At 51.6% G+C, this 24,284-nt stretch overlaps 13 protein-coding genes across 13 annotated transcripts; 7 read left to right on the top strand and 6 right to left on the bottom strand.

Annotated features, from left to right (window-relative positions):
- Nucleotides 1–263: 263 nt before the first annotated feature.
- On the top strand, nt 264–1,487 carry M431DRAFT_74942 (hypothetical protein; the record flags this gene model as incomplete). Its single annotated transcript, XM_024922287.1, has 1 exon — nt 264–1,487. One exon carries the CDS (start codon nt 264–266, stop codon nt 1,485–1,487), a length of 1,224 nt encoding a protein of 407 aa, XP_024779529.1.
- A 172-nt stretch (nt 1,488–1,659) lies between these two features.
- M431DRAFT_73823 (hypothetical protein) lies at nt 1,660–2,684 on the top strand (the record flags this gene model as incomplete). Its single annotated transcript, XM_024922165.1, has 2 exons — nt 1,660–1,702; nt 1,756–2,684. 2 exons carry the CDS (start codon nt 1,660–1,662, stop codon nt 2,682–2,684), a joined length of 972 nt encoding a protein of 323 aa, XP_024779528.1.
- A 232-nt stretch (nt 2,685–2,916) lies between these two features.
- On the bottom strand, nt 2,917–5,184 carry M431DRAFT_2378 (hypothetical protein; the record flags this gene model as incomplete). The annotated part of the gene is made up of 2 exons (XM_024913688.1): nt 2,917–3,156; nt 3,223–5,184. 2 exons carry the CDS (start codon nt 5,182–5,184, stop codon nt 2,917–2,919), a joined length of 2,202 nt encoding a protein of 733 aa, XP_024779527.1.
- Nucleotides 5,185–5,838: 654 nt separating this feature from the next.
- On the top strand, nt 5,839–7,144 carry M431DRAFT_504800 (hypothetical protein). Its single transcript, XM_024918523.1, has 2 exons — nt 5,839–6,423; nt 6,550–7,144. The coding sequence occupies exons 1-2, from the start codon at nt 6,224–6,226 to the stop codon at nt 6,773–6,775; spliced, it is 426 nt and encodes a 141-aa protein (XP_024779526.1). The 5' UTR covers nt 5,839–6,223; the 3' UTR covers nt 6,776–7,144.
- On the bottom strand, nt 6,978–8,673 carry M431DRAFT_504798 (hypothetical protein). Its single transcript, XM_024918522.1, has 5 exons — nt 8,565–8,673; nt 8,427–8,468; nt 7,825–8,360; nt 7,345–7,735; nt 6,978–7,279 (listed from the first exon to the last, which is right to left on the bottom strand). Exons 1-5 carry the CDS (start codon nt 8,617–8,619, stop codon nt 7,206–7,208), a joined length of 1,098 nt encoding a protein of 365 aa, XP_024779525.1. The 5' UTR covers nt 8,620–8,673; the 3' UTR covers nt 6,978–7,205.
- A 215-nt stretch (nt 8,674–8,888) lies between these two features.
- On the top strand, nt 8,889–9,319 carry M431DRAFT_491451 (hypothetical protein; the record flags this gene model as incomplete). The annotated part of the gene is made up of 2 exons (XM_024916908.1): nt 8,889–8,951; nt 9,029–9,319. 2 exons carry the CDS (start codon nt 8,889–8,891, stop codon nt 9,317–9,319), a joined length of 354 nt encoding a protein of 117 aa, XP_024779524.1.
- A 136-nt stretch (nt 9,320–9,455) lies between these two features.
- M431DRAFT_478855 (hypothetical protein) lies at nt 9,456–11,948 on the bottom strand (the record flags this gene model as incomplete). The annotated part of the gene is made up of 1 exon (XM_024915715.1): nt 9,456–11,948. The coding sequence occupies one exon, from the start codon at nt 11,946–11,948 to the stop codon at nt 9,456–9,458; it is 2,493 nt and encodes an 830-aa protein (XP_024779523.1).
- Nucleotides 11,949–12,706: 758 nt separating this feature from the next.
- M431DRAFT_491449 (hypothetical protein) lies at nt 12,707–13,990 on the bottom strand (the record flags this gene model as incomplete). The annotated part of the gene is made up of 2 exons (XM_024916907.1): nt 12,707–12,766; nt 12,851–13,990. The coding sequence occupies 2 exons, from the start codon at nt 13,988–13,990 to the stop codon at nt 12,707–12,709; spliced, it is 1,200 nt and encodes a 399-aa protein (XP_024779522.1).
- Nucleotides 13,991–14,537: 547 nt separating this feature from the next.
- On the top strand, nt 14,538–17,003 carry M431DRAFT_504795 (hypothetical protein). Its single transcript, XM_024918521.1, has one exon. The coding sequence runs from the start codon at nt 14,632–14,634 to the stop codon at nt 16,957–16,959; it is 2,328 nt and encodes a 775-aa protein (XP_024779521.1). The 5' UTR covers nt 14,538–14,631; the 3' UTR covers nt 16,960–17,003.
- Nucleotides 16,965–17,819, bottom strand: M431DRAFT_504793 (hypothetical protein). Its single transcript, XM_024918520.1, has 3 exons — nt 17,451–17,819; nt 17,234–17,333; nt 16,965–17,152 (listed from the first exon to the last, which is right to left on the bottom strand). The coding sequence occupies exons 1-3, from the start codon at nt 17,661–17,663 to the stop codon at nt 17,079–17,081; spliced, it is 387 nt and encodes a 128-aa protein (XP_024779520.1). The 5' UTR covers nt 17,664–17,819; the 3' UTR covers nt 16,965–17,078.
- A 399-nt stretch (nt 17,820–18,218) lies between these two features.
- On the top strand, nt 18,219–19,444 carry M431DRAFT_75923 (hypothetical protein; the record flags this gene model as incomplete). The annotated part of the gene is made up of 2 exons (XM_024922405.1): nt 18,219–18,713; nt 18,803–19,444. 2 exons carry the CDS (start codon nt 18,219–18,221, stop codon nt 19,442–19,444), a joined length of 1,137 nt encoding a protein of 378 aa, XP_024779519.1.
- A 165-nt stretch (nt 19,445–19,609) lies between these two features.
- On the bottom strand, nt 19,610–20,944 carry M431DRAFT_76412 (hypothetical protein; the record flags this gene model as incomplete). Its single annotated transcript, XM_024922461.1, has 1 exon — nt 19,610–20,944. The coding sequence occupies one exon, from the start codon at nt 20,942–20,944 to the stop codon at nt 19,610–19,612; it is 1,335 nt and encodes a 444-aa protein (XP_024779518.1).
- A 1,668-nt stretch (nt 20,945–22,612) lies between these two features.
- Nucleotides 22,613–24,103, top strand: M431DRAFT_478849 (hypothetical protein; the record flags this gene model as incomplete). Its single annotated transcript, XM_024915714.1, has 1 exon — nt 22,613–24,103. One exon carries the CDS (start codon nt 22,613–22,615, stop codon nt 24,101–24,103), a length of 1,491 nt encoding a protein of 496 aa, XP_024779517.1.
- Nucleotides 24,104–24,284: the final 181 nt, after the last annotated feature.

Here is a 24,284-nt window from a genome sequence, read left to right as displayed (position 1 = left end):
TTCCAGGGGCCGAAGGTGCTAACGATTAGCACCCTACAGTTACAGTACAGGAACCCATTGCTAGCAGTGCTGTACCCGCGGTTTCCCCTGTGCAGCTTGGTATGCGCTACGTGGTGTTATTTGATTGCGATTTCTACTCGACTCTATCTTGATACTCACCACCCATTGCCTCACCTCACCTATCAGCCCCCTTTCAAGCCTTTCAACCCCGACAACCAATGAATATTCTGTAACACTGCATTTGCAGTCCCCCGTCTCCCGCCATGGCAGAAGCATTGCAAGACCTGCTGGGCATTGAGCAGAAAGTTGATGCCACAACGTTGGATTACATCTCATACCTGGCAGGACAGCCCGTCGATGCCCTACGGTCGTCAGAACGCCAGCTTCTCTCACAGGCGTCCAACTCGGCCCTGCTCTCCATCCAAAGCCTCTCCAAGAAGTCGTACAAGGCCGTCGTTGGCTCAGCTGACAGCCATGCGTCTTTGCGAGAGTCAATTCCCGCCCTGTCGGGCAACGCGGTGCAGCTGAGCCGGCTCATCTCCAACCTGGACTCGCAAGTCGAGCACTTTTCCACCAGCGTCAGCAAGGCTGGCGACAACAAGTCGATTGCGCGGCGGAAGCAGGTGCTGAAGCTGCTGGAAAACGCCGACCGCCTGACGGATCTCATGCAAGTGCCTACTCTACTGTCGTCTACCGCCAACATTTCCCCCCTTGGCTTCTCATCCACGCTGGACTTGTATGGCCATATTCGGCGGCTTGGAGCTCTGTATCCAAACTCGCAGCTTGTCTCTGACGTCTTGAGGGAGTCTGAAGCTTCTATTCATCGGCTTGCTACTGATCTCGTCAACACCCTCAAGGCGCCGAATCTGAAGCTTGCTGCGACGCTGCGCACGGTAGGGTGGCTTAAACGTGCTATCCCCGACCTCGTCTCTTGGGCACCAGCACAGGACATGATCCCGGCTGTTTTCTTGATATGTCGTTTCATCACACTAGCTGCCACTCTTGATGCGCTGGAGCCTCTGCGGCTACTGGCAGAAGATGAACGACTCAGTCAAGCAAAGCCTGGACAGTCGCGGCCCAGCGGCCAGCATACAGAACGATTCCTGAAGCGTTTCATTGAAGTTTTCCGAGAACACAGCTTTGGCATTGTCTCCATGTCTAAGAGCGTAGACACAAACCTGGGAGGCACAGGGCCCGATAGTCTTGATCTTCTTCATCCTCTGCCTTCAGCGCTATCTACGTTCCCCATCCACCTGGTCAACATGCTGCTTGAGCCACTTCGCATCTATCTGCCTGTTGTCAAGGATAAGGTTGCTCGAGAAAGTATCCTAACTCAAGTGCTCTACTGTGCCGGCAGCTTGGGTAGGCTAGGCGCTGACTTTGGCATGCTGTTAGCCATGATTGGGGTCACTGAGTGGGTGGATTTGGTTAAGCGCCATAGGCTCCTCGCAGGGCGACTGGAGTCTGTTATCGGCGATTACCGGTAAACCCACCAAATGCCTCGACTCGACTATTTCCATTTACACACTGTGTGCGAATGCGTCATTGCAAACCTCGGAGCTGTGAGCATTACAAACCCTCTGAACAACAGTAGCTACGACAACAACCGAGAGCGAGCATGAGGGTCAGGGTCTGGGTCTGGATGAAGATATAGATATCATGAGTACATCATCGGCATCACCAGCAAAACCAGCTGCGGCAGGTGCGCACTTCACAATGGCATGTTCTCTGCAAGTTTCTCATCACAGTCATTAGCGCAACACTTTGTCTTTGGTCTTGGATCGGGAGTGGCATCTGCTGTTTTGCTGCAGCCGCTGGACCTCCTAAAGACACGAACACAGCAATCCGGGCGTCCCTCGCTGCTCATTGGCATTTGGCGAGAGCTCACACAGTCACCACAGCCGATTCGAGCCCTTTGGAGAGGGACACTGCCTTCCTCTCTTCGCACGGGGTTTGGGTCAGCTTTGTACTTTACATCACTCAATTCCCTTCGCCAGTTCCTTCAAAAGTCCAATGCCTTCAGCCAGAAGATTCATGCGCGCAGCTCTTCGTCCAGCTTGCCTACGCTGACGCCAACGGCAAACATGGTTTCAGGAGCAGTGGCACGCACATGGGCGGGCTTTGCCATGATGCCTTTGACAGTCATCAAGGTCCGTTTCGAATCTAGCCTCTATTCCTACCCAACCATGTGGGCTGCTGTGAAAGACATTCATCGCCAGGGAGGACTCAGAGGCTTCTTCGCCGGCTTCGGTGCGACTGCAATCCGGGATGGTCCTTACGCAGGCATGTACGTGACCATCTACGAGGTGTTGAAGAGGAGGCTCTCATCCTTTGCGTCCCGCAACGCTTCCTCGGCCGAGGGAACAAAGAGCATGACCTCCTCCATGGCCAGCTCGGTGAACTTTGCGTCGGCGATTCTGGCAGGGACAACCTGCTCAGCAATATCAAACCCGATAGACGTCTGCAAGACGCGCATCCAGCTGCAGCCTGAACGATATCGGAATTTACTCCATGCCGGTTACAGGATGGTGGTGGAAGAGGGTTTCCGGTCGCAGTGGCGTGGCCTGGGCCTGAGGATGAGCCGAAAAGCATTGAGCTCGGCGCTCTCGTGGACAATATACGAAGAACTCATACGGAGGTATACTAGCAGTTATGGCACAAGGCAAAGTCTCAAATCAGTGTAATGAATGCGAGCGACGAGAGCAGGTAGAATATTACAAGTTGTGGCAATTTAATAGGTGACAAGAACTTCACTCAATTGTTTTTATGGCCAACACTTAGAAGTAGCCTCAAATCAATCAATAAATTCATAAATAAATAAATCAATAAATAGCAGTAGAGAGTATACGGACTACATAAAAACAGATAAACTTGGCCCGCACATTTCGCAATACATGGTATCATGTCGTGAAGTCATTAAGACGGGCGAGCACCCGCCAAATACATGAGCAGCGCCGGCGACTTGCTCCTCTTTCGGTCGTGCTTGCTGCTGTGCTTCTTGCGAACCCACTCGAAGTCGGGGTCGGAGTGGTGATGCTTCTTCTCTTCGACCATGAGCGTCTTGGTGCGCTTCTCCCGAAGGATCTTGGTGTGCTGCCAAAACTGGTCTTGCTCCCACTCGGGAACCCATCGCTTAATCAAAATATAATCGGGGTCCTGCGTAGAAGGGAGTGTGTCAGTGTCTGCCTGTTCATGAAACCAAGAGCTGGAGTCAAAACTTACATTGTCATATTCATATTCGATCTGGAATGTTCGCAGCGTCTCAATCGAGAGGTACCTACGAGCCATTCTGGTGTAGGTCGGGCGTTCCACCGAATGTTCTGGCGCCGGAAGAGCGAGAATCGGGGGTCCCATTGGGGCATGAGGGGACATGGGAGCATGAGGGGCCATGGGAAGCTGAGGGGCCGCAGGAGCAGGCGAGGTGACCTTCTTGTTGCTGAGGATGGCCTCAATAGCATGCTCGTCGAGGCCCGACTTGAGAAGGTCGTCGTGCAGGCGACGCTTGTACTCCTTGTCCATTCGCTCCTTTTCCTCCTTCTCGCGGGCAATGCGGTCCGCCTCAGCCCTCTTGTACTTCTCGACGGCTTCGTGAGCCTCCCTTTCACGTCGGCGCTTCTCCTCGAGAGCTTCTTCCTCCTCCTTGAGGCGCTTGAGCTCGAGCTCCTTCTTGATGCGCTTCTCCATGTCAGCTTCGGCCTCGCGCTTCTTGATGCCTTCAATCTGTTGATGCGCTTGGCGAAGCTCCATCTCGTCACGATATTCTTTATCGCGGCGCTTCTTCTCTTCGGCAGCCTTGCGCGCTTCTTCAGCGTTGTGCTCCTCCTCCTTGAGGCGCTTGAACTCGAGCTCCCTCAGCATACGCTTCTCATTCTCGGTATCGGCCTCACGCTTCCTGATGATGTCAAGCTGTCGCTGTGCATAGCGAAGCTCAGCGTCATCGCGGAACTCCCTTTCAAGCCGTCGTCTCTCCTCAGCGGCGTCAGCGGCATCTTCCTCCTCCTTGAGGCGCCTATACTCAATCTCCTTGGTTATGCGCTTCTCGACCTGCATCTCAGACTCACGCTTCTTCATCTCTTCGAGTTGTCGTTGCGTAAAGCGATGTTCTGCATCTTCGCGGAAGTGGCTTTCGAGCCGTCGTTTTTCCTCGGCAGCTTCAGCAGCATCCTCATCTTCCTTGAGGCGCTTATACTCAATCTCCTTGGTGATGCGCTTCTCCACCATCATCTCGGATTCACGCTTTCTGATTTCATCAAGCTGCCGTTGGGTGAGACGATGCTCTGCATCTTCACTGTACTGCTTTTCAAGTCGTCGCTTCAATTCGGCAGCTTCTTCGGCAGCTCCCATTTCCTTGAGACGCTTGTACTCGTACTCATCTCTGATGCGTTTCTCCACATCTGCCTCAGCGTTGTGTCTCTTCATCTCATCGAGCTGTCGCTGCGTAAGACGAAGCTCCGCTTCATCGCGGTACTCCTTTTCAAGCCGCCGTCTTTCCTCAGCAGCTTCCCCAGCAGCTCCTTCTTCCTTGAGGCGCTTGTATTCGAGTTCCTTGGTGATGCGTCTCTCGATGTCTTCATCGTGAGTGCGCCTCTTCATATCCTCAAGCTGTCGCTGTGTAAGGCGGAGCTCTGCTTCCTCGCGGTATTGCGCCTCGAGACGGCGGTGCTCTTTGTCGCGCTCAGTGCTGATTCGCATCTCGTCCAGCTGACGGCGGGCCGCCTCTGCCTCCCACGCTTCTCGCGTCATGTGGCCCGTTCGAGACTGCGAGCGGGAGCTGGACCGAGAGCTGGAACGGGAGCGGGAGCGGCGGCGATAGACATTACGGCGGCTGCGGCGCGGGCTGTCATCGCTCAGGTCCTCGTCGGACGAATGCTCGTTGTAGATGCGGTTGTTGATGATGATGGGAGCAGGCGCAGGCGCAGGAGGGGCCGGAGCGGCAGGGCCCAAAGCCGTGCGGCTATCACGAGGGCTCTCGCGAGGCGGCGATCGAGTGCGCGAGAGAGACCTGGTGATGGCCGTGGTGCGTTCTGTGGTGCGAATATCCGGCCTGAGAAAGCTGGGCCCGTCATATTGAGATCCCCGCACCGACGGGTTCGTCACATAACGGACTCCCGGCGGCGACTGGCGACGAGTGACATGGATGTTGTATCGCTCCCTCTCCTCGTCGGAGGAGTAGCGGCTAGCCATGGTGAGCTTTGTTGTCAAGTTTCAACCATGCGTTTGAAAGAAGACGACGAAAAAAGGGACAAAACAGCAGATGAAAGACTCAACTCGAGTCACCTCACAGAACAAAACAAGGCAGATAACAAGGCAGGAAATGTGGGGGGAGGGGGAGGTTACATGGCCGGTGAAAAAGCTGCTCGTACCTCTTTATACTGGATGCGGCTCAGGATCGGCTCCACAGGGTGCCAAACAGCAGCTGCATGTGCAGGCATGTGCAGGTACCGCTTCGTGCATGATTCTGGAGGTGAAGCGTCATTTGTTTTGTCGCAGTCGCCCTCATTAGCGCTTATCGTGATGCAGCAGCTGAGGGTGGGCGTGGTGGTTGGACGGATAGGATTGGGTGTGAGGGGTTATGACATAGTGGAGCGGGAGGAGAGTCGATGGCCTTGATTTTAGTCAAAGAAAGGGAAATGCGAAAAAAACACACACCACCCTCGGCAATTTATGCTATATATAACATAGTAGATGCGATGATGTAGACGACGACGATGGTGATGATGATACTTGTTGATGTTGTAAATAAAGGAAATATTTGGTGGCTTGTTACACAGTATTTATTTACCTGTGGTCTGATTATTCGGGGGATTTTCACAAAACAACATAACCTTAGTACCACCAACAGGTACAAGTACTAAAGCACTGTACCCGGTACCTGTAAAATACACACAGTGTGTCCTGTTCACATGAGTTGGTCCAAGTTACTCGCACGAGTACAGTATGTAGCTAGCAAATGTCGTCAAATCAAGACAGAATCGCTCCGGCTGCACCCCTTGCCGCTTCCGTCCTAGCCCATGCTTAATGCAAAGAAGCCCCTCTAGCGCTGAGAAAAGTCCCCTGTGGCAGATGACCCGCCGGCCCGTAAGGCTACCAAACTCTCACATCCTCCCCCCCATCATCTTCCCGAGGCTGGGTGAATCATATTGCGCCTCTCAGAAAAAAAAACATAAGATCGCCAACCTTATATATACCTACATTCCCGTCTCTTATACACAACACACGCCATATGGCTGCTCAGTTTGCTTCCCATGGCCGCGGCGGCGCGGGCAACATGGCCGATGCCGCACAGTCACCAAAGATCAACCCTTCGGATCTCGAGACCCCCGTGCTGAAAACGGCGGTTGTTACGACTGGTCGAGGGGGCACTGGCAATATGGCTCAGAACAACGACCCTCGCGAGACTCGTCTTCGCCAGGACGTTAAGGCGTAAGTTTTGGCTCTCCTTTGCGACAGTTGCCCTCTTTCCTATGCTTTGTTGAGGGGAGGGGGAAGAGACTCTCTAGTACACTCTGAATCATGCATGCAGTTTCTAACAAAGAGTGTTGTTTGTAGTGTCCCTCGGCGACTTAGCGCAGGAGCCCAGTACGTTGGCCGTGGCGGCGCTGGCAACGTATTCAAGGGCGAGGACGAACTCGAAGAGCTGGCGCGCAACCGTAGCGTGGAGCAAGCCATCGACGAAACCCCCGAGAGAGAGTCGGACAAGTCCTCTGACAAGTCGGCCGAAAGGACTGAGAAGACGGAGACAAAGAGACGATGGCTGTTTGGCAAGAAGCAATAAAGCGTCGACGAATTCCTCTATTTCTGCCTTTTCCCCCTCTCTTCCCCCATCTTCTCTCTTCCCCTCTCCTCATTTCTCTCTCTCTTTCGCTTTTTCAAATTCCCCGGTTTTTTAGGAACTACTTTATTCATGGTGTTTGGATTTCGTAGGGCGCATTTCGTCATGGTTCGTGTTTAGGTACGGAGTCTTCTCGGTGGTAACCAAAAAAAAGATTGTTTGTGGGCTTCAATTAGGAAACGGCATCCAAAACCAAAAGGGTATTTCAACAGACGGAGCGATTCTTGGTTTTTAGATCGGGCTTACAATACAGCTTGTCATTTCAATATACTATTCTGACTCTGCCGCTGAATTGAGAGCCGGCCGCCTTTTTCACTTTTTTTTTTTTCTTTCACTTTCTTCGTTTTATTTTCTCCTCTCCTTTGCCACAGCATCAGGGCTTGGTCAGGCGATGGATTTCCTCAAAGAAGAACTTCAGGTTATCGGGGTTGACACCAGGGGTGATACCTGTGGACAATATGATTTAGTAATGATAAAACGTAATAACGGTACTCCGAGTGTGTATATCTTACCGTGACCCAAGTTGGCAATCCAGCCCTTGTTACCAGTCCAAAAGCCCTTGACCATGGTCTCAACAGCCTCGGTGATGGCGGCCTTTGAACCATACAAGCATCCGGGATCGGCGTTGCCCTGGAAGACAACGTTCCTGTCTCCTCGAATCTTCACAGCCTCGGCGGCGTCTTGCAGCCAATCCATGCCGACGACATTGTAGCCCAGATTACAAACTGAGTCGAGAGCGTACCAGGCGCCCTTGGGGAACACCGTCATGGGGACCTTCTCCAATCCCAGCTCTTGCAGCTTCAGCGGTAGCTTTTGCGCAATGTGAGCAAGGTAAGGCTCGGAGAATTCCTTGAAGGAAGCAGGAGACAACTCTCCAGCCCATGAGTCAAACACCATCACCGCCTACAAATCACTGTTATTAGCTACTTCGCCGAGATGGATGGACATAAATAAATAAAAGGCTGAAAACAAAAGTTGGGGTAAAACCATACCTGAGCACCAGCCTTCACCTGAAGAGCCAGGTGGTCTACACAGACATCAGCAATCTTAGCCAGGAGCTTCTTCGACTCCTCCGGGTACTTGTAGATCCATGTCTTGACCTGGGCGAAAAGCTTAGTCCCGCCCCCCTCGACCATGTAGCAGAAGAGCGTCCAAGGGGCGCCGCAGAAGCCAATCAGGGGAACCCGGCCGGCCAGCTTCTTCCTCGTTAGGGTGATTGCCTTGTAGACGTAGTCGAGCTCGGCGGCAACGTCCACCTTTCGGCCGAGCACCTGCTCGTACTGCCCGTCCGTGGGGCTCTGCAGCGGGTTGGGGAAATGGGGTCCCTTCTTGTCCACCATCTCCACCTGCATGCCCATGGCCTGGGGGATGACGAGGATGTCGGAGAAGATGATGGCGGCGTCCAGCAGGCCCTCGAAGCGCTCAACGGGCTGCAGCGTTAATGTGGAGGCGACCTCGGCATCTCGGCAGCACTCGAAGAAGTCGCGCGTGCCCTTTGCTTCATGGTATTCCGGTAGGTAGCGGCCGGCTGCATTGCAGAATCTCATCAGTTGCCGCTCCCTCTTTCTGCACTGCTCTCGAACGCAAAACATACCTTGGCGCATCACCCACATGGGAGGTCGTTCCACCTTCTGGCCTATACGGCGCACACAACGTATAAGCACACAACTTAAACCTCAATTCGCAGCATAGCGAGTCTACCGCAAAGGACAGATGAATGGCAGGAACCCACCCCACGCCGCTCGCAGCAGCAGGTCGTTCTTCAATGGCTCGAAATTGTGCGACATGGCGGTCAATGAGGAAAAAATGAGACTGGAATGTTGCAGGTGCAGAAGCTCTCGTCACTCGGCCAAGTATATAAAAGTAAGCCGCTAGCTTTCCGGTGTTCTTGAACCCCACCATCAGTCGGACGTCGGATGCCATCGGCCCGTCATTTTTACGCACTGTGAAGTCCCGCTCTAGCCTCACTCAGCAAGCTGTCTCTACATACAAGCTGTCACCAATCGTCACCACATATTTCACACTCATCCAAGCGCCCACGCTCATCACCACAACAATGTCGGAACAGGAGCTTCAGATCAACCCCATCGTCCAGGACTCAGTCGCGCACAACACAAAGGTACGTTCAATCCCCTGCCTCGTACCATGGTGTCGTGCCACCATTCTGACTTGTCTAACCTCATCTCCGCGGAGCAGACTCTCACCAATCTCCACAGCTTGACGGCGTCCCTCTTTGGCGTCGGTGCTGGAATCCTTGGTCTCGAGTCTTACTATGGCTTCTTATTCTACATTGCCTTCTCAATAACAACCAGCCTCTTGTTCTACATCCTCCAGATTGCACCAAGCTCTCTGGGAGAAGGTCGCACCGTCCTCGACTCTGGTCGTTACTACAGGGGCGCCTTGGAACTCTGGACTAGCGGCATCTTCAATGGCTTACCCGGATTCATATTGACTTGGACTTTATTCTACGGCTTAGTGCGAGCTTGAATGCTCCTCAGAAAGGGTTGGGTGGCGAATCAAAGTACGATGCAGACAAAGCGATTATTCCTGGTGTCAACCATAATCTATTAAACATAATGAAATAACCCAAAATGATATGCAACTTTCGACATGCATTCCCATGTCAGCACACAAGCTCCGTGATCTTTCCAACAAAACCCTGCAAACCCGATCCATCTTGACTACTATTTCCCATCATGATGACTGATGTCCCTAGCTCTGCCCACTTTCGACTATGAACGAATTCCACTGACACTTTGGTCACGGTGTCTCCCGCACCATCTCCGGCCTCACTTGTTCCGGCACGATGCTGAACGAATATGTCGAGGATTCGGGCAGCAGTTCTGACACAAGCAAACAGCACATTAACTGTTGTGCCCGGCGGAGAAAACTGAGCAGCACCTTCGTCAAAAGTCGCCGTAAACCCACGTGAAGCCTGAATGGGGATTTCATTGCCAAGTGTATCAATTGGTAGCGTCGCCATCACCATCCCTCTCTGAATCTGAGGAGTATCCGTCAAGGGAGTGAGTTCGGCTTGGCTTGGCTCAAACACGAGGCCTATTGATCCAACTTGGCCAGCTTCCAGTGTTCCTACAGGCAGTCGAAGGTTACGGATGCTCACGATCCGCCCTTTCTGCCATTCATCCGCCGCAATGGATGGTGGTGTACCATCCGTCCGGGCGCTTTTGACATGTTCGGCTAACGCTGCATTCAGCATTGGCGATCCACGATCGTCGGCCGATGAATGACCTTCGGAGCTCGAGGTGCGATTTTGACCCGACCAGAATGGTCCTACAACGATGGTTTGCCCGACAGAGAAGCTACCGAGTCGAACATGGCCGGATACAATGACCCCTTCAGCAGATGGTGAATCATCCAACGATCTAGACAAGCTGAATGTGTCATCAATATGGAAAAGGTTTGTCGGTTGCCCTGGCTGCAGAGTTGTTTCTGTAGAATCATGCGCCGGTAGAGGCAGACTTGCTAGTAAAGCATGAACAAGACCGACGCCAACGCCCTTCAAGACACTCGTAAAAACAATAGGGACATGCTTCAGTAGGCCTCCATTCTCGGACATGCTCTTAACCAGGCTATTCACTTTGTCCCAGTCCGTCTGTGGAATTTCTGCCAACTGATCCTGTGGCTGCTGATCAGGCTGCAGGAGCTTCGGTATGCGATGTGCATCTCTTATGGCGGCGAGGATTTTTGTCATAGTCTTCTGCAAGGCTACTTTAGACGCGAGATCTAGTTTCGTAATGACAATAGCTAATGGGACATCGAGCTTGAGCGACAGATCCAAATGGGCTTTCACCAAGTCAGTATCTCCCGAATCTATTGCAGAGGAAGCTGTTTCATGAGCTCGAGGAGTCACCTCGGCGTCATCTGCAGCAATGCAGAGAACCATCCAATGCGGCGCCCAATTCATAAGCCCGCGGAAGACTGTATGTCGATACCTCGGGTGGCCACCCGAGTCAGACATAAACACAAGTCGGCCATTGCTAGAGTAGTCATGAATGTCAACCCATGATTCAATGTTACGATGAGAAAAGCTGAATATGTGCCTTCCCTCGTATCCGATGAGCTCTTGTGCAATGGAGCTGGTCATTCCGGATGCCATCTCATGGCGATGCTTCAACAAACTCAAGCGACTTTTGCCTCGACCATTATCCAAAGTACCCGTAGATAGCGTTCCCAAGAGACTTGATTTCCCTGACGCTATAGGGCCCGTCAAGGTAACTCGCAGCTGCGGAGTTGTAGACTTGGCATGGCCTGGAACTGTGTTTGACGTAGAAGATTGCAGAGGAGTTCCACCATTAGATCCTTTGTAGCTCCCGCTCTCATTGAAATTTTTTGAATGCTGCAGCTCGGTATTGGGCGTTATCAATGCTTCAGCCACCCAGAGTTTATCGTGTTTAGAAACCTGAACTGGGTTCTTGGTAGCATTGCCATCGACCTCTGCTATTTCAATCCATTCACAGTCACCCACTATTACCATTCGCAGTACGGTAATGCCGCATCCAAGGCTCGCGGCCATGATCCTGAGAGTAGCGATACTCTCATCCAGCTCATCTTTGGTGAGCCCAATGAGTGTTCCGTCATCAGAGACACCTATCTCGTACAAGGCACCCTGCGACTCTTCAAGTCCGGGGATCTGGGTGCCGTAGAGATCCAAATTGGCATCATCTTTGCCGTCTGATAACTTTGGTATTCTCACTTCTCTGGAGCTTGTCGCATGATACGGCGACGACTGTTGCAAGCGCCATAGCAGCTGCGTTGTAAGACGCTGGAGACGCTCCTGGCGCGGTTGATTCGACGATGCAGGAGACGCAGAGTACATTGCCGACCCATCCCCAGGCTGGGCATGAAGCCTGTCTCTCTTCGGATGCACGGTACTCATGTACACATAGCTGCGCCGCGACCGCAAGAGCAAATGCAGCTTGTATTCGATTGGGCCGGTCTGCGGCTCAGCTTCAAGCCTCGTGACACCATACTCAGACAGCAAGCCGGTCTGAGTCACCGCCGCTCCGGATCCCTGAGGGCTGTCTGCATCGTCGGCCAGAATCCAGGGCGAGGAGACCCGGGGAGGGTCAGGGTCGTATGTGAAGACAGAGGCCATTGAAGCGGTTTGAAAAACAATTCGATCTGAAAATATCCCTACTAGACTAGTACAATTCAATTCATACTCTCATGGTCCGATATATATGCACAAAGCAATGTCGAGCAATGAGAATCATTATGGGGAGCGATTGCGACACTGTGCAAGCGATGCGAAGAGCCTCCTGAGGACCAAAGATCACACGTATGAACAAAATGATACGATGAAGGACTGATGGCTGGAAGAAGATGAAAAACAAAAAAGAATAGACGGTGTATATACAAGAATTTAAATCAGGCCATCAGGTGAAAATCAAGACGAGGCCATTCGCCATTCGAGCAGAACCAAGCCACTGACCAGCTCAAGTGTGACTCAAGTCTGATGTCTGCCTTGTTGGTAAGGGGAAAGGGATGCCATGCGGTGACATTCTGATGTAACCGGGCTGCAATAGGAATGCAATGTACCTCGAAAGGAGAGCTTAAGAACCGACAGATGCCGAATCCAGCTAGGTAGAATTCTCATGACTAAGATGGCACGGTGCTAATAGCAGGAAACTCGCCCAGTCTCAATCTTTGTTGGAATTGGCAAAGATGCAACAGTATCGTCACTGGAGCTCTCCATTGCCAGCATTTTCATTCTCTGAACAGCGTGAAGCCAAAAACATCCAACGTAATACATAAATCATATAATTTATATAACATATCAACTACATCATATTATGAAACAACCATTGAAACATCGCAGCAGTCTATCTAGACCTTGAGCCTCTATTAATCCTTTTACCTAATACGGGCCAACCGTTCTCTGTTCATTCTCGTAGCATCATCAACAGCATCGCTCTGTGACACAAGACGTTAGCCATCCGATACCGGTACCATATGAGTCAAAGGGGGCATGTGACAGGGGTTCCAGGGCTGAATTACCTTGTTCATAATCCGATCGATTTGCGTGTTCTGAGCATCCACCTCAGCGCCAATGGCTCGGCCAACCATGTTCATCATCTTGACCTGGCCTTCCAATTCGGTAAGGCCGTCGTCGATCTGGTCTTCGAGTTCGTCGGCGCCTTCTTCGTCGTCCAAGTTAAACTTGCCATAATCCTTCTTGCGGCCCTGTGCCCGGCCCATAGCCGAGCCCCCAAGTTGGCGCATGTTTTGCTCCATGCGCTGAGTTGCTGCATAACCATCCCGTCGTGTCGCCTCTCGTTGCTCTCTCTCAGACCGGTGGCGATTCAGCACTTCTTCATCGGCCTTTTGTTGTCGCTGTTTGGACGTAAAGGGGTTTCCGACGTGAACTGCAAACATGCTGCCGTTGAGTGTCTTCAACTCTGCTGCCCTGTCCTGAGCGATCTTATTCTGGTTGGCGGCAAGGTCCAAGTTCTTCTCGGTATTGTGCAGTCGTTCGCCCTGTGCGCCAAGACGAGCCAGAGTGGCACGTCCGACTTCGTTGGCTTGCCTGGCCATCTGTACTGAGCGTGATACTGATGCCACACTGTCCTGCTGAACTTGTCTCTTCTCAGCAAGAATAGCCTGGTAGTCGGCCTCCTCTTGCTCCTCCTCTGTCAATTCCCGCTGCTCGCCATAGCCTCCGTAAGAACTTCCAGAGGTGCCCGACTGCTGGTTAGAGACAGCCGGCGGCTGCTGCTGTTGGGGCCCCCCCTGTGCTCCGGCGAAGGGCGCATCTCTGCTGCTGTCGGCACCACCGCCAAAACCACCGTATCCTCCAGGGCCTCTAGCCCCCGCTGAGGTATTGTTGTTCGGAGTGCTGTCGTAGCGGTTGGAGCCATATCCACCGCCTGAGCCGTATCGGTCGCTGCCATACCCTGGGGCTGGGGAGGGAGTCTGCTGAGGGGGTGGACTCTGGTATGAGGCATAGCCATTTCCAGCGGGTGGTCGAGAACCGTTACTTGGGGTTGGAGAGTAGGCTGGGGCTGGAGAGTAGGAGCCCATGTTGGCATATTTCGTTTGCTCGGCATAGGGATCATTGTTGCCCGGGTTGGCATACGGATTGTCTGACGGAGCAGGCGAGTGCTTCTCGCTCTTCTTGCCGAAACCGAACTTCTTCATCGTGATTAATTAGGAATGGATTATTCAAAGACAGTAGTGTACTTTTCGCAATCAACAGAACAAAGACAAAAAAGGCGGTGCGTTAGGGATGCGAGAGAAAGGAGATGTCACGAGAGAAGAACAAAGACGCAAGTGAGGCTTGGGTGTCAACTCCCTATCTGAGCCACTCCAAGTCTACCCCGTAGGAACGGCTAGCCTAGGACCCTGTTTCAATACTAGGCTCACACCGCCGCAGGCGCTGATGCCCCTAAATCTATATTTAACCCCCCAATGCGAGCCATAGATCAGGTTAAAGGCATATTTTACTACATATTATTATATAAAAGGGATTTTTTCTTTATTATTATTTTTTAAATAAATTGACCGAAATTTAATGATTTTTAAGAAAGAAAGAGCCGTAGTGGGCTTAGGAAAAAGGGAATTTACTTTACTTTACAGTTTTGCTACTTATAACGGGGCAGAATTTTCGCAGACTCGCCGCTATCGATAAGCTAGGTCAACGACAAGTTAGCTCAGCGTACCTTGTCCAACATGTGAAATTTTGACGGGCATCTCAGAGCAGAAGAAAAAAAAACAATGTCGAGTCAAATCTTCTGCGCAACCTCTCTATAACATTCCGCCAAGCATTCTGTTTACCAACAATGGCTGCACCGAACGCCGCAGAACATGCGCCCAAAAGACGAAAAACTCGGCAAGATTCCGGATCCGTCACAATTGGAGGCAAAACCATCTCAGTAGCAGGATATCTAACATCTGCCCGGCCCAAACAAGTCGAAGCAAACGGCCTCAAATCAACGCCGCAAACCCCTTCGCAAGAGCAACCTTCGAATGTTACATCACAGTCACAGCAATCGACGAAAAAGCCATCTTTCGAAAGTAGTGGAACAAATAACAAATCTCGAAACCCAAGAGGAGCCAAGGATCATCCATTGCTCAAAGCTCGCCGCGAATTGCCGATATGGCAGCACCAAGATGAGATCCGAACGGTCGTCAAGCGTCTAGGCACCGATGTTATTGTGATAGTTGGAGAAACTGGCTCTGGTAAGAGTACTCAGGTGCCCCAGTTTCTCTATCAGGAGTCCTGGTGCAAACGGCACAAGGTTAAGCTACCAGGCCGGGAAGAGGATGGATACGTGGGAGGCATGATTGCTATTACACAGCCGAGACGTGTTGCTGCCACAACTCTGGCGCATCGTGTTTCAACCGAAGCGGGCACGCCGCTTGGCAAGGGAAGGCCAGATGGGCTTGTCGGATATTCGGTTCGATTCGACCACCAAGTGCCACGAGGTGCCAGGATCAAGTTCTTGACTGAAGGTACTTTACTGCAGGAGCTTCTCCGAGATCCATATCTGAGACAGTATAGTGCTGTTGTCATTGACGAAATCCACGAGAGAAGCCTGGACGTCGATCTCCTTGCCGGATTCTTGAAACAGATATTGTTTGGGGATAAAACACAAAGAGGAGGCGTTCCACTCAAGGTGATTATCATGAGTGCTACGGCCGAAGTGGGTGTCATCCAGGACTTTTTCGGCAATGCAGCTATCCCTGGAAAAGAAAAGGCGAGCAATGTTGAATTACTTCGAATTAAAGGTCGGCAATTTCCTGTCACGATCTTATACGAACCCCGGCCGGTGGCCGACTTACAAGACGCACTTTTGAAGAAGATTTTCAAAATTCATGTGGAGGAGCCGCTGCCTGGGGATATCTTGGCCTTCCTCAATGGTCAGGAGGATATTGAATCAGCTCAGCGGCTGATTGAGGAATATGCCACGAGCCTTGCATCCAACGTGCCCAAGATCATCGCCGTGCCGCTATACGGACAACTCTCCATTGAAGCACAGAGGGTGGCTTTTCTGCCAGCCAAAACCCCTCTTACACGCAAAGTCGTGCTCGCTACCAATATTGCTGAGACATCCGTCACGGTTCCCGGTGTGAGATATGTCGTAGATTGCGGCAAGGCCAAGGTGAAGCAGTATAGACCACGGCTTGGCATGGAATCTCTTTTAGCCAAGCCGATATCTAAATCATCCGCCGTGCAGCGCGCCGGTCGTGCAGGCCGTGAGGGGCCAGGCAAATGCTACAGGCTCTACACGGAAGATGCGTTTGACAGTTTAGAAGACTCAGACCTGCCGGAGATTTTAAGAAACGATGTTCTCGGGGCTGTTCTTACGATGAAAGCCCGCGGCATCCAAGACGTACTCTCTTTTCCACTGATAGACGCACCAGAGCCCGCAGCTATAGAAATGGCGTTGCTTCATTTACATTTCCTTGGGGCTCTGGCGGACGACGGCACCATCACACCGGCGGGCGAGATGATGGCTAGATTCCCCCTTTCAGCTCCCCTTGGGGCTGTTCTCCTTGCTGCCGCAGGTCCTGAGTTTGACTGTGTCCTCGAGGTGATTGATACCATCTCATGTCTCACGTCAGGAGACGATATCTTCATGCATGTGCAGTCAGAGGAGGCTGCAGAAGAAGTAGAATCATACCGCAAGGATATCCAGAGACGAGAAGGCGACATTATCACGTATCTGACAACCATGCAGATGTACACTGCAGAAAATTCGGATAGAATGGAGTGGTGCAAGAGGCGCAAAATCAACATCCGAAACATGAAGCAGGCGTTGAACATCCGCCGACAGCTTCGAGGGATGTGTTTGAAAGAGAAGCTTCTCTCAGAAATGCCGGCGCCGGATCCTCAGCCATTCACCCCGCTGTCACCCGAGAAGGCAGAGTCGGTTATCAAGTGCTTCCTTCGAGGCTTCGCAATGAGGACGGCTATGCTGGCGCCGGACGGAAGCTTTGTGACTGTCCACGGCAAGCATGTGGTTGCCATCCATCCCTCTAGTGTCATGCATGGGCAAAAGAAGGAAGCCATCATGTTCCTTGAGCATGTGTACACGAATAAGAATTATGCAAAGAAAGTGAGTGCGATCCAGGCAGCATGGATTGCTGAGGCCTTGGGGAGGTAGATGAGCGATGAAGGATATACCCTCTATATTTTGATAGATGCTAGATATATATACATTTGTTAAATTTACAATCTAATTCTACAATTTTTAATGTCCACAAGCCCCTTGCTAAAGGTCAATCATTCAGTATCTTCTCCGTTTTGATGCTTTTGAATGGCCTGCATCAACTCATACAACTGTTGGATTTGCTCGTCTGAAAACGTTGTGCTCAGGTTAGACATCTGGTTCATCGCAAAGAAAACTGGCAAACTAGGAGATCATGTATAACGCTTACCGCTCATCTTCGCCAATTTCCCTTGATCAATCTTCTCACCCACCCAGGATTCGCCCTCAATCTGCTGAGCATACATCTGCCATTCCGAAAGGAAGCCAATCTACAAGCCGGGAACAAGAGAACAAGTCAGCAATACACACACGCAAAACAGACGAAGAGGATAGATCGTCATCCTCCTCCTCTGGCCTTCTTCTCCCTTCATCGCATTCACACGTACCAAATGCGCAGGATTGTCCACGTTCCGATGAGCTCGAAACTCAGCCTTGACATACTCGTCTCCGAGAAGCCGCATTTCCGTGGGGAGGAATTTCCTGTGGGCGCGCAGAAGCCGTCGGTACAGCGGAATAGGAGGCAGGAGGGCCATTGGCTTGGGCCGCAGGCCGTTTTGCATGGCCGAGGCCGAAGCCAGCTTCGCGAGAGACTGGCGCATGTTTCGGGCGATGGGTGAGAATGAGATGATGCTTTAGATAGACGGGTGTGACATCAACGTTTTCGGGAAGAAGTATGCGATGGTGACAATGGCCAAATGACTACTATGCTGTGGGAAATGTATACAATATTGGCCTTTAAAAAAAACAAGTTGCAAAATACAGCAAAGGAGTCGTTATTTTTTAAAAGACGAGGTCTACATTAGACCTCGCAGCCACCGCAGGTATGTCATCTAGCCTGAAGTTCCCGTCCCTATAACCGAATTAGACGCGGGTGCCCTGTAAGTTTTTTCTTCCCCTAACAAATCAATGGATGCAAGTCGATTGGCCGCCCCACCAACTACCAACCAGAGGGCACGACAATTGAATCTTTGAAATATTTCCTCTTATCAGTTAATTATTTCAACATCCTCTCTTTACACTCACTCAGCCTGCTTGGATATTACTTATCTTTCCCACCAATTCTCACTTACAATAAGCTCATCTTATTCGTTTTATCAAGTTCAAGAGTAAATATAAAAAGAAAAGAAAACAAAATACTCACAAGGAAAAAAACCATGTCCTTCTCATTTGGCTTTTCGGGAGACGACATAGACCACGATGTCGATGTGTCTCAAACACAAACACAATCCCCAGCCATCACAACCCAAGCTCAACCTCCAGCATCATACAGCGCCTTCCCCGTCGCCGGCAAGCCCCAGCTCCCAGCCACTCTCCACAGCCTCTCCGACTTCCTCTCACAGCTGCCCTCCAAACTCGCCTACGACCTGCTAGACATTGACGTTGCAGACGACGGCGCCAGTGAGACTCGCCTGCGGCTGCCTCGCCGCGAGCTCTGGGATGTCAGAGTCCAGCTCATGGCTGAGGATGACGAGGTTGTCAACGGTGAGGACCGGGTCGACGATGGCGGGCTGGGCAAGCATGATGTCAAGACGGGCATCTATGAAGGCGGCTTCAAGAGCTGGGAGAGCAGCATTGATCTCGTCAAGGTGCTTGCCGCTCAGGACGAGCTGACGGCCGCTCAACAAGCTTCGTCGCTTCGTGTAGTCGAGGTACGTAAACCATTCAAAGAAAAATCTCTCCTCTGTCCTCTCCTAATATGCTGTCATATAATAATATCTAACTGGCTCAAAATCAACAGCTGGGTTGTGGAACTGCTCTCCCCTCCCTTGCAATGTTCACCTGGATCATGCAAAGACAGTCACGCAATCAATGGCAACAAAATCCCTGCTCATTCGTATTGGCCGACTACAACCCATCTGTCCTCCGCCTTGTCACCTTACCCAACTTTGTCCTCGCCTGGGCCCTCCACAACACACACAACCCAGTTCTCCAAGACGCCTTCAACATCGAAGGCGAGCTTGAGCTGTCCCCTGAGATCGTCCAAGCCTTCGAGCAGTTCCTCTCGTCCAGCGGCATTCACTTGTCCTTCATCTCCGGAGCTTGGTCCCCCGAGTTCATCAGCCGCCTGTACGATCTACCAGCCTTCTCATCAGGCCTGCCAGCACCAATCACGCTCATGGTGGGCGCAGAGACCATTTACTCTCCGTTCGCACTGCAGGCATTCACACAAACCGTCTTTACTATCCTTAAACGAGAGCGGGGTTCTGGTGCTACAGCAGCTGCATATGTAGCTGCCAAAAGACTCTACTTTGGAGTCGGTGGCTCACTGGACGACTTCATCGAAGCGGCCCGCTCAAAGGGCGCCACAGTTGCAGAGCTAAGAGAAGAGAGCGAGGGTGTACGACGTGGCGTTGTTCACTGCATACTGCAGCAGTCATGAGACCTCGCGATTGTGCCAAGTCAAAGACGAATGGCGGAACGAAACTCTCATCTTACACCGAGAATCCTACATGGAACTCACTAACAAGACAGCGTACAGACAATGGATTGTCAGCTAAAGTTTTGTAATCTTAAACTACTCACGCAAACAAAATTACATGGTTTTCTATTTCCCCTTTCGTTGAAACTTCTCAGTACACTCGGGACAATACCAAGTGCCATTGGGTTCACTTTTCAGCCCAACACACGACCAATGAAACCACTCATAGGGGCAATTGTCGTTGTCGCAAGCCACCATGTCGCCATAGCTCACGTTATGGCACAGGCAGTATCGTTTGTCATCACCGCCGTCTTCGTCGTCATCGGCGTCTCCGAGCACTTCATCCCCATCTTTGCCATCCGCCATGGAGGCCCTCGGCCGTGATTCCATACCATCTTCCTCTTCGCCGCTGCCGCTTGCAGCATCCGACAAATCACTATCCGCCGTCGATGCCGGCGAATTTCTGTTTGAGGCCTTCTTCACCCGTGAAAGTGACGATCTGTTGGGTGGCTTCTTCCGACCACTCATTGTCGGGGTGCCTCTGCGACCCGCTACTCCGACAACCCCTTTGACCGATCCTGCTCTCGGTCCAGCACTACCTGCCCGGACAGCACCGCCGGCTCCCAGATTGGCTCCAGAGCCGCTCTTAGGTATACCAGGACCAAGGGATGAATGTCTCGCTAAGCCGCTTGACGTTGTCGGCAGATTTCCGGGCCCTGTAATAGACCGTGGCCCTCTCTTTGTGGCCGGGCCCGCTGAGCTCTCACGCTGTCTATTTAGTATGATGCTTGCGGCTGGCGTGGCTGGTGCGGAGGATGGGTGCTGATGATATTGCGCGACATGCTGCTGGGCTTGAGTATGTCTAATTTGAGGGTGGTTGGGTAGCCGAACCATGGCTGGGTTGGCGGAGCTGGCAACCGGGTTGCGAGGTGAAGCTAGAGGACCAGCTGAGTTGATGTTGTTGGAGAGGTTTAGAGTCCGAGCTGAGGGAGCGCTGTGATTAGTCGCACTGGGGCGGAGGAGTGAAGGAACCTCGTCAGGGTCTGTAAACCCAGGTTCAGCACGATCGTAGAGCAGCTTGATTTGGACATCCAGATTCCGCAGATGTTTGTCCATAACGAGCTGTAGCCTTTGTATCAAGTTGATCTTGTCTTGAGCAAACTGATCAGCGCGAGCATAGTTTTCGCGAATCTGGGCCCGTAGCATATCCTCCTTTGGGTTGGGCTCATGGCTCCCATTCGTCTTTATCCACTTTTGAATCTTTCCATCACGATCCTCAATCATTCGAATACACTCATTGTACTGGCGGTCCTTGTCTGTGATCTCTTCTTGGATGAAGCGAATCTCCTCGGGGAGATTCTGAACACGGTTGATCCAATCATCGAGGATCAAGCCGGGATCTAGAGGCTCGGCCTGCGGCATCCTCTTGACGAAGTCAATGGACAAATCGTCTCTAGGCATGATGGTTAACGACTTGGCGACGCCGAGTCCACAAATTTGACGATGAATAGATGATAGATGGACAACAATAACCAGCGATGAGACACCCAGGCTAGCAGATGACTCTTTAAGGCTGATGTGACTTGATGAAAAACAGAAAGGCTTTTAAACGGGATGGTGTAAACTTGTTTGTAAAGACTTTAAACAAAGTAGAGAGCAGAAGCAATAGCGCAACGCTGGGGGTGGGACAGGAATAGATGGACCGAAAAAGTAGGCCACTGCTGAAATCAGGCCATATGCATCCAAGACGCAACTATTACGGCCTCATATATTCCGTATCCACCGTATGAGAGAGATGCTGCAAAGAAAAATAGGCAGGGCTCATTAAGAAAAGAATAAGAGGAAAAAGAAAAGGGCAAAGGCCATCTAGTTGGGGACACGAAGCAGGCACAGCAGATGGATAGGCAGACGAGCGTGCATGACGGTAGTAGCTCTGCAGCAAAGAAAAAGCAATCACCAGCTGGCCAGAAGTCCCCGCAAGGAGACGTCCCCAACGAATGATTGAGTCCTCCAGCTGATGTGGATGTGACGGGTCCAACCAGCCCTATCCCAGAGCAAAAGCCGTTGTCAAGAGCAACGCAACGCAACGCAGAGCAACGCAGAGCAATGCAACGCAAACACGGGCGCAGAGCGACTCGATAAATGGGCCGGGCTCACCTCGATGCCACTGGAACTGCGGCGCCTGTCCTGCTAGGGGGTCGCTTTGAAGGATGATGGAGATGGAGATGAGGCAGCGCGTTACTCGGCAGACAAATAAGTTGGGTTGGCTGGGCTGCCGGTTCGGAGGAGATGCAGAATTAGTGATGGGCGGAGCTTCGAGGTTTATGCAGGCCTAAGAGAGAGCGGTGCGTCGAATTGGGGCGGGTGCAGCGAAACCTGTCTGGTGGCGAAATCCCGAGGCTTAGCCAGAGAGCCAAGGGGAAATGTTCCGTGCTAGTTCCAGTGGAGCTGGGGGGAGCAAATCTGGTTAATGGGCAGTGTGAGTGAGTGAAGGTCAGTATGAAGGTAAGTTTGAAGGAGGTGAAGAAATAGACAATCAATGTTAAAGAGCAGCCACCAAGAAAGATGCCTTGTGCTTACTCATTATATTAGGACCTGAGGCCAGTCAGGACCTGCAGTTTCCCTTACATGGACATGGGACACACTCCTTCCTCAGTGGATTCGATAAAACCTTATCTCAGCAGTCCATAAGCCCAGCCGGCCTGTAACTTTTCATTCTCACGTGACTCCAGCCAGATTGGCAGCCCGGAAGCTTTTTGGTGGCGTTCGCTCACTCTTCTCTCTCAGTCCGTTCTTCATACCACCATCTTCAACTTTAATTTTATTTCTTACACGTCCAAAGTGTTCAAACGAAAAGGCTAGGCTGGCTTCCACAAATGCCCTCACAATCTCGACCGCTCACATTGGGATGCATTTGATCAAGCAGCATAATGCTTGCTGTAGCTGAATCAGCAGCCTCACCCCTTGACCCTTGACCCTTGACAGTTATAGCTGTTGTATCAAATTCATCTCATTCATCTTCTCAACGCTATTTCCTCGGTCGTTGATGTAATAGCCATAGAGCGCCAAACCGACGAGGATATTCTTTATACATTTTAATCACCCAGCCGATTCACCTCTCCGCCCACCATGGACAACTACAGGTTTCGTGTTCCGAAGCCAAACTACCTCCCTCATAGACCGGACATTGACCCCGACGGCGACATAGTAGAGGAATATGTCCAGCCCCTCGGCATTGCCAGCGATGCGGAAAACGCAAAATTCTACCAGCAGTGCAAACGCCTAGCTGAATCGTCAGGCATTACTCGCCCCAAGGGCTACAATGTGTCTTTTCATTGCAATCCCGAGATGGAGAAGCACCACTTCGGCATGACACATCCTATGAAGCCCTGGCGCCTGACGTTGTCCAAGAGTCTGATTTACTCATACGGCATGTCTTTTGCCATGGATAACTACCTGACCCGGGCCGCTACGTACGAGGAGCTGGCGTCTTTCCACTCCACCGACTATCTCGACTTTCTGGGCACTGTTCTCCCAGAGGCAGTTCCTCGAGATCTTGAGAACCAGAACCCGGACCTGAAATACAACTTGGGAGGCTCCGATTGTCCTTTGTTCGACGGCCTCTATAATTACTGTTCCATGTCTGCCGGCAGTGCGCTTGATGCCGCCCGGAAAATCGTTAGCAAACAGTCTGACATTGCTATTGCGTGGGGAGGTGGCTTGCACCACGCAAAAAAGGCCGAGGCCTCTGGTTTTTGCTACATCAACGATATTGTCATCGCTATTCTGGAGCTGCTGCGATTCTACCCACGTGTTTTGTATATTGACATTGATGTACATCACGGCGACGGTGTGGAGGAGGCCTTTTTCTCAACCGACAGAGTCATGACAGTCTCCTTTCATAAATACGACCCAAACAACTTCTTCCCCGGCACTGGTGCGTTGGACGATAATGGGCCTAAGAGCGAACATAATCCCGGAGCCCATCACGCCGTCAATGTTCCCCTCAATGACGGTATCACAGACGAACAATATGACATGCTCTTTAACAACATCATCGGCAAGATTGTCGAGAAATTCCGACCAAGCGCCATCGCACTCCAATGCGGTGCCGATTCTCTCGCGGGAGATCGCCTGGGCCGATTCAACCTTCAAGTGCAGGGGCATGGTGCATGTGTTGAGTTCTGCAAGAGACTCGGCATTCCCATGATCCTCTTTGGTGGTGGTGGTTACACCCCTCGAAATGTTGCACGAGCCTGGACATATGAGACAAGTATAGCTATCAACTGCCAGGACAAAATCAGCCCTATATTACCAGAGCACGCTCCGTGGAGAGAGCAGTTCCGCCAGGACACCCTCTTCCCGACCCTCGAACAGATTTTGGGCGAGCCGCGACAGAATCGCAACCCCCAGAAGCGTTTGCAGGAAATCATTCAGCACGTCACAGAGCAACTACGTTTCGTCGAGAGTGCGCCAAGCGTACAGATGCAGGTCATCCCTCCTGACTTGGGCAGCTTCAGAGATGATGTAGAGGAGAGGTTAAAAGAGGACCAGGAGGAGAGGAACGAGCAGCTACGAAAGGAGAGGGAATCGGGAGTAGGAACAGCCATGGAATTCTAATTTATCAAAACGACTCATCATATCTTCACCCCAGGACCAACTGCTGCGTGAGCAGACTCTTTAATTTGGAAATAACCCGTAGACAACAAGACAAAAAAGAAAAAAGCATTAAATGAGATCCCAAGTACTGTACACCACCAGAGCAAGGCGTATGTCTACTAGTATATCACACACGACAGCA

Source organism: Trichoderma harzianum (assembly GCF_003025095.1).
Source record: "Trichoderma harzianum CBS 226.95 unplaced genomic scaffold M431scaffold_2, whole genome shotgun sequence".
NCBI lineage: Eukaryota > Fungi > Ascomycota > Sordariomycetes > Hypocreales > Hypocreaceae > Trichoderma > Trichoderma harzianum.
Note: the sequence above shows the minus strand (reverse complement) of the source record. Positions and strands in the feature narration are given on the sequence as shown.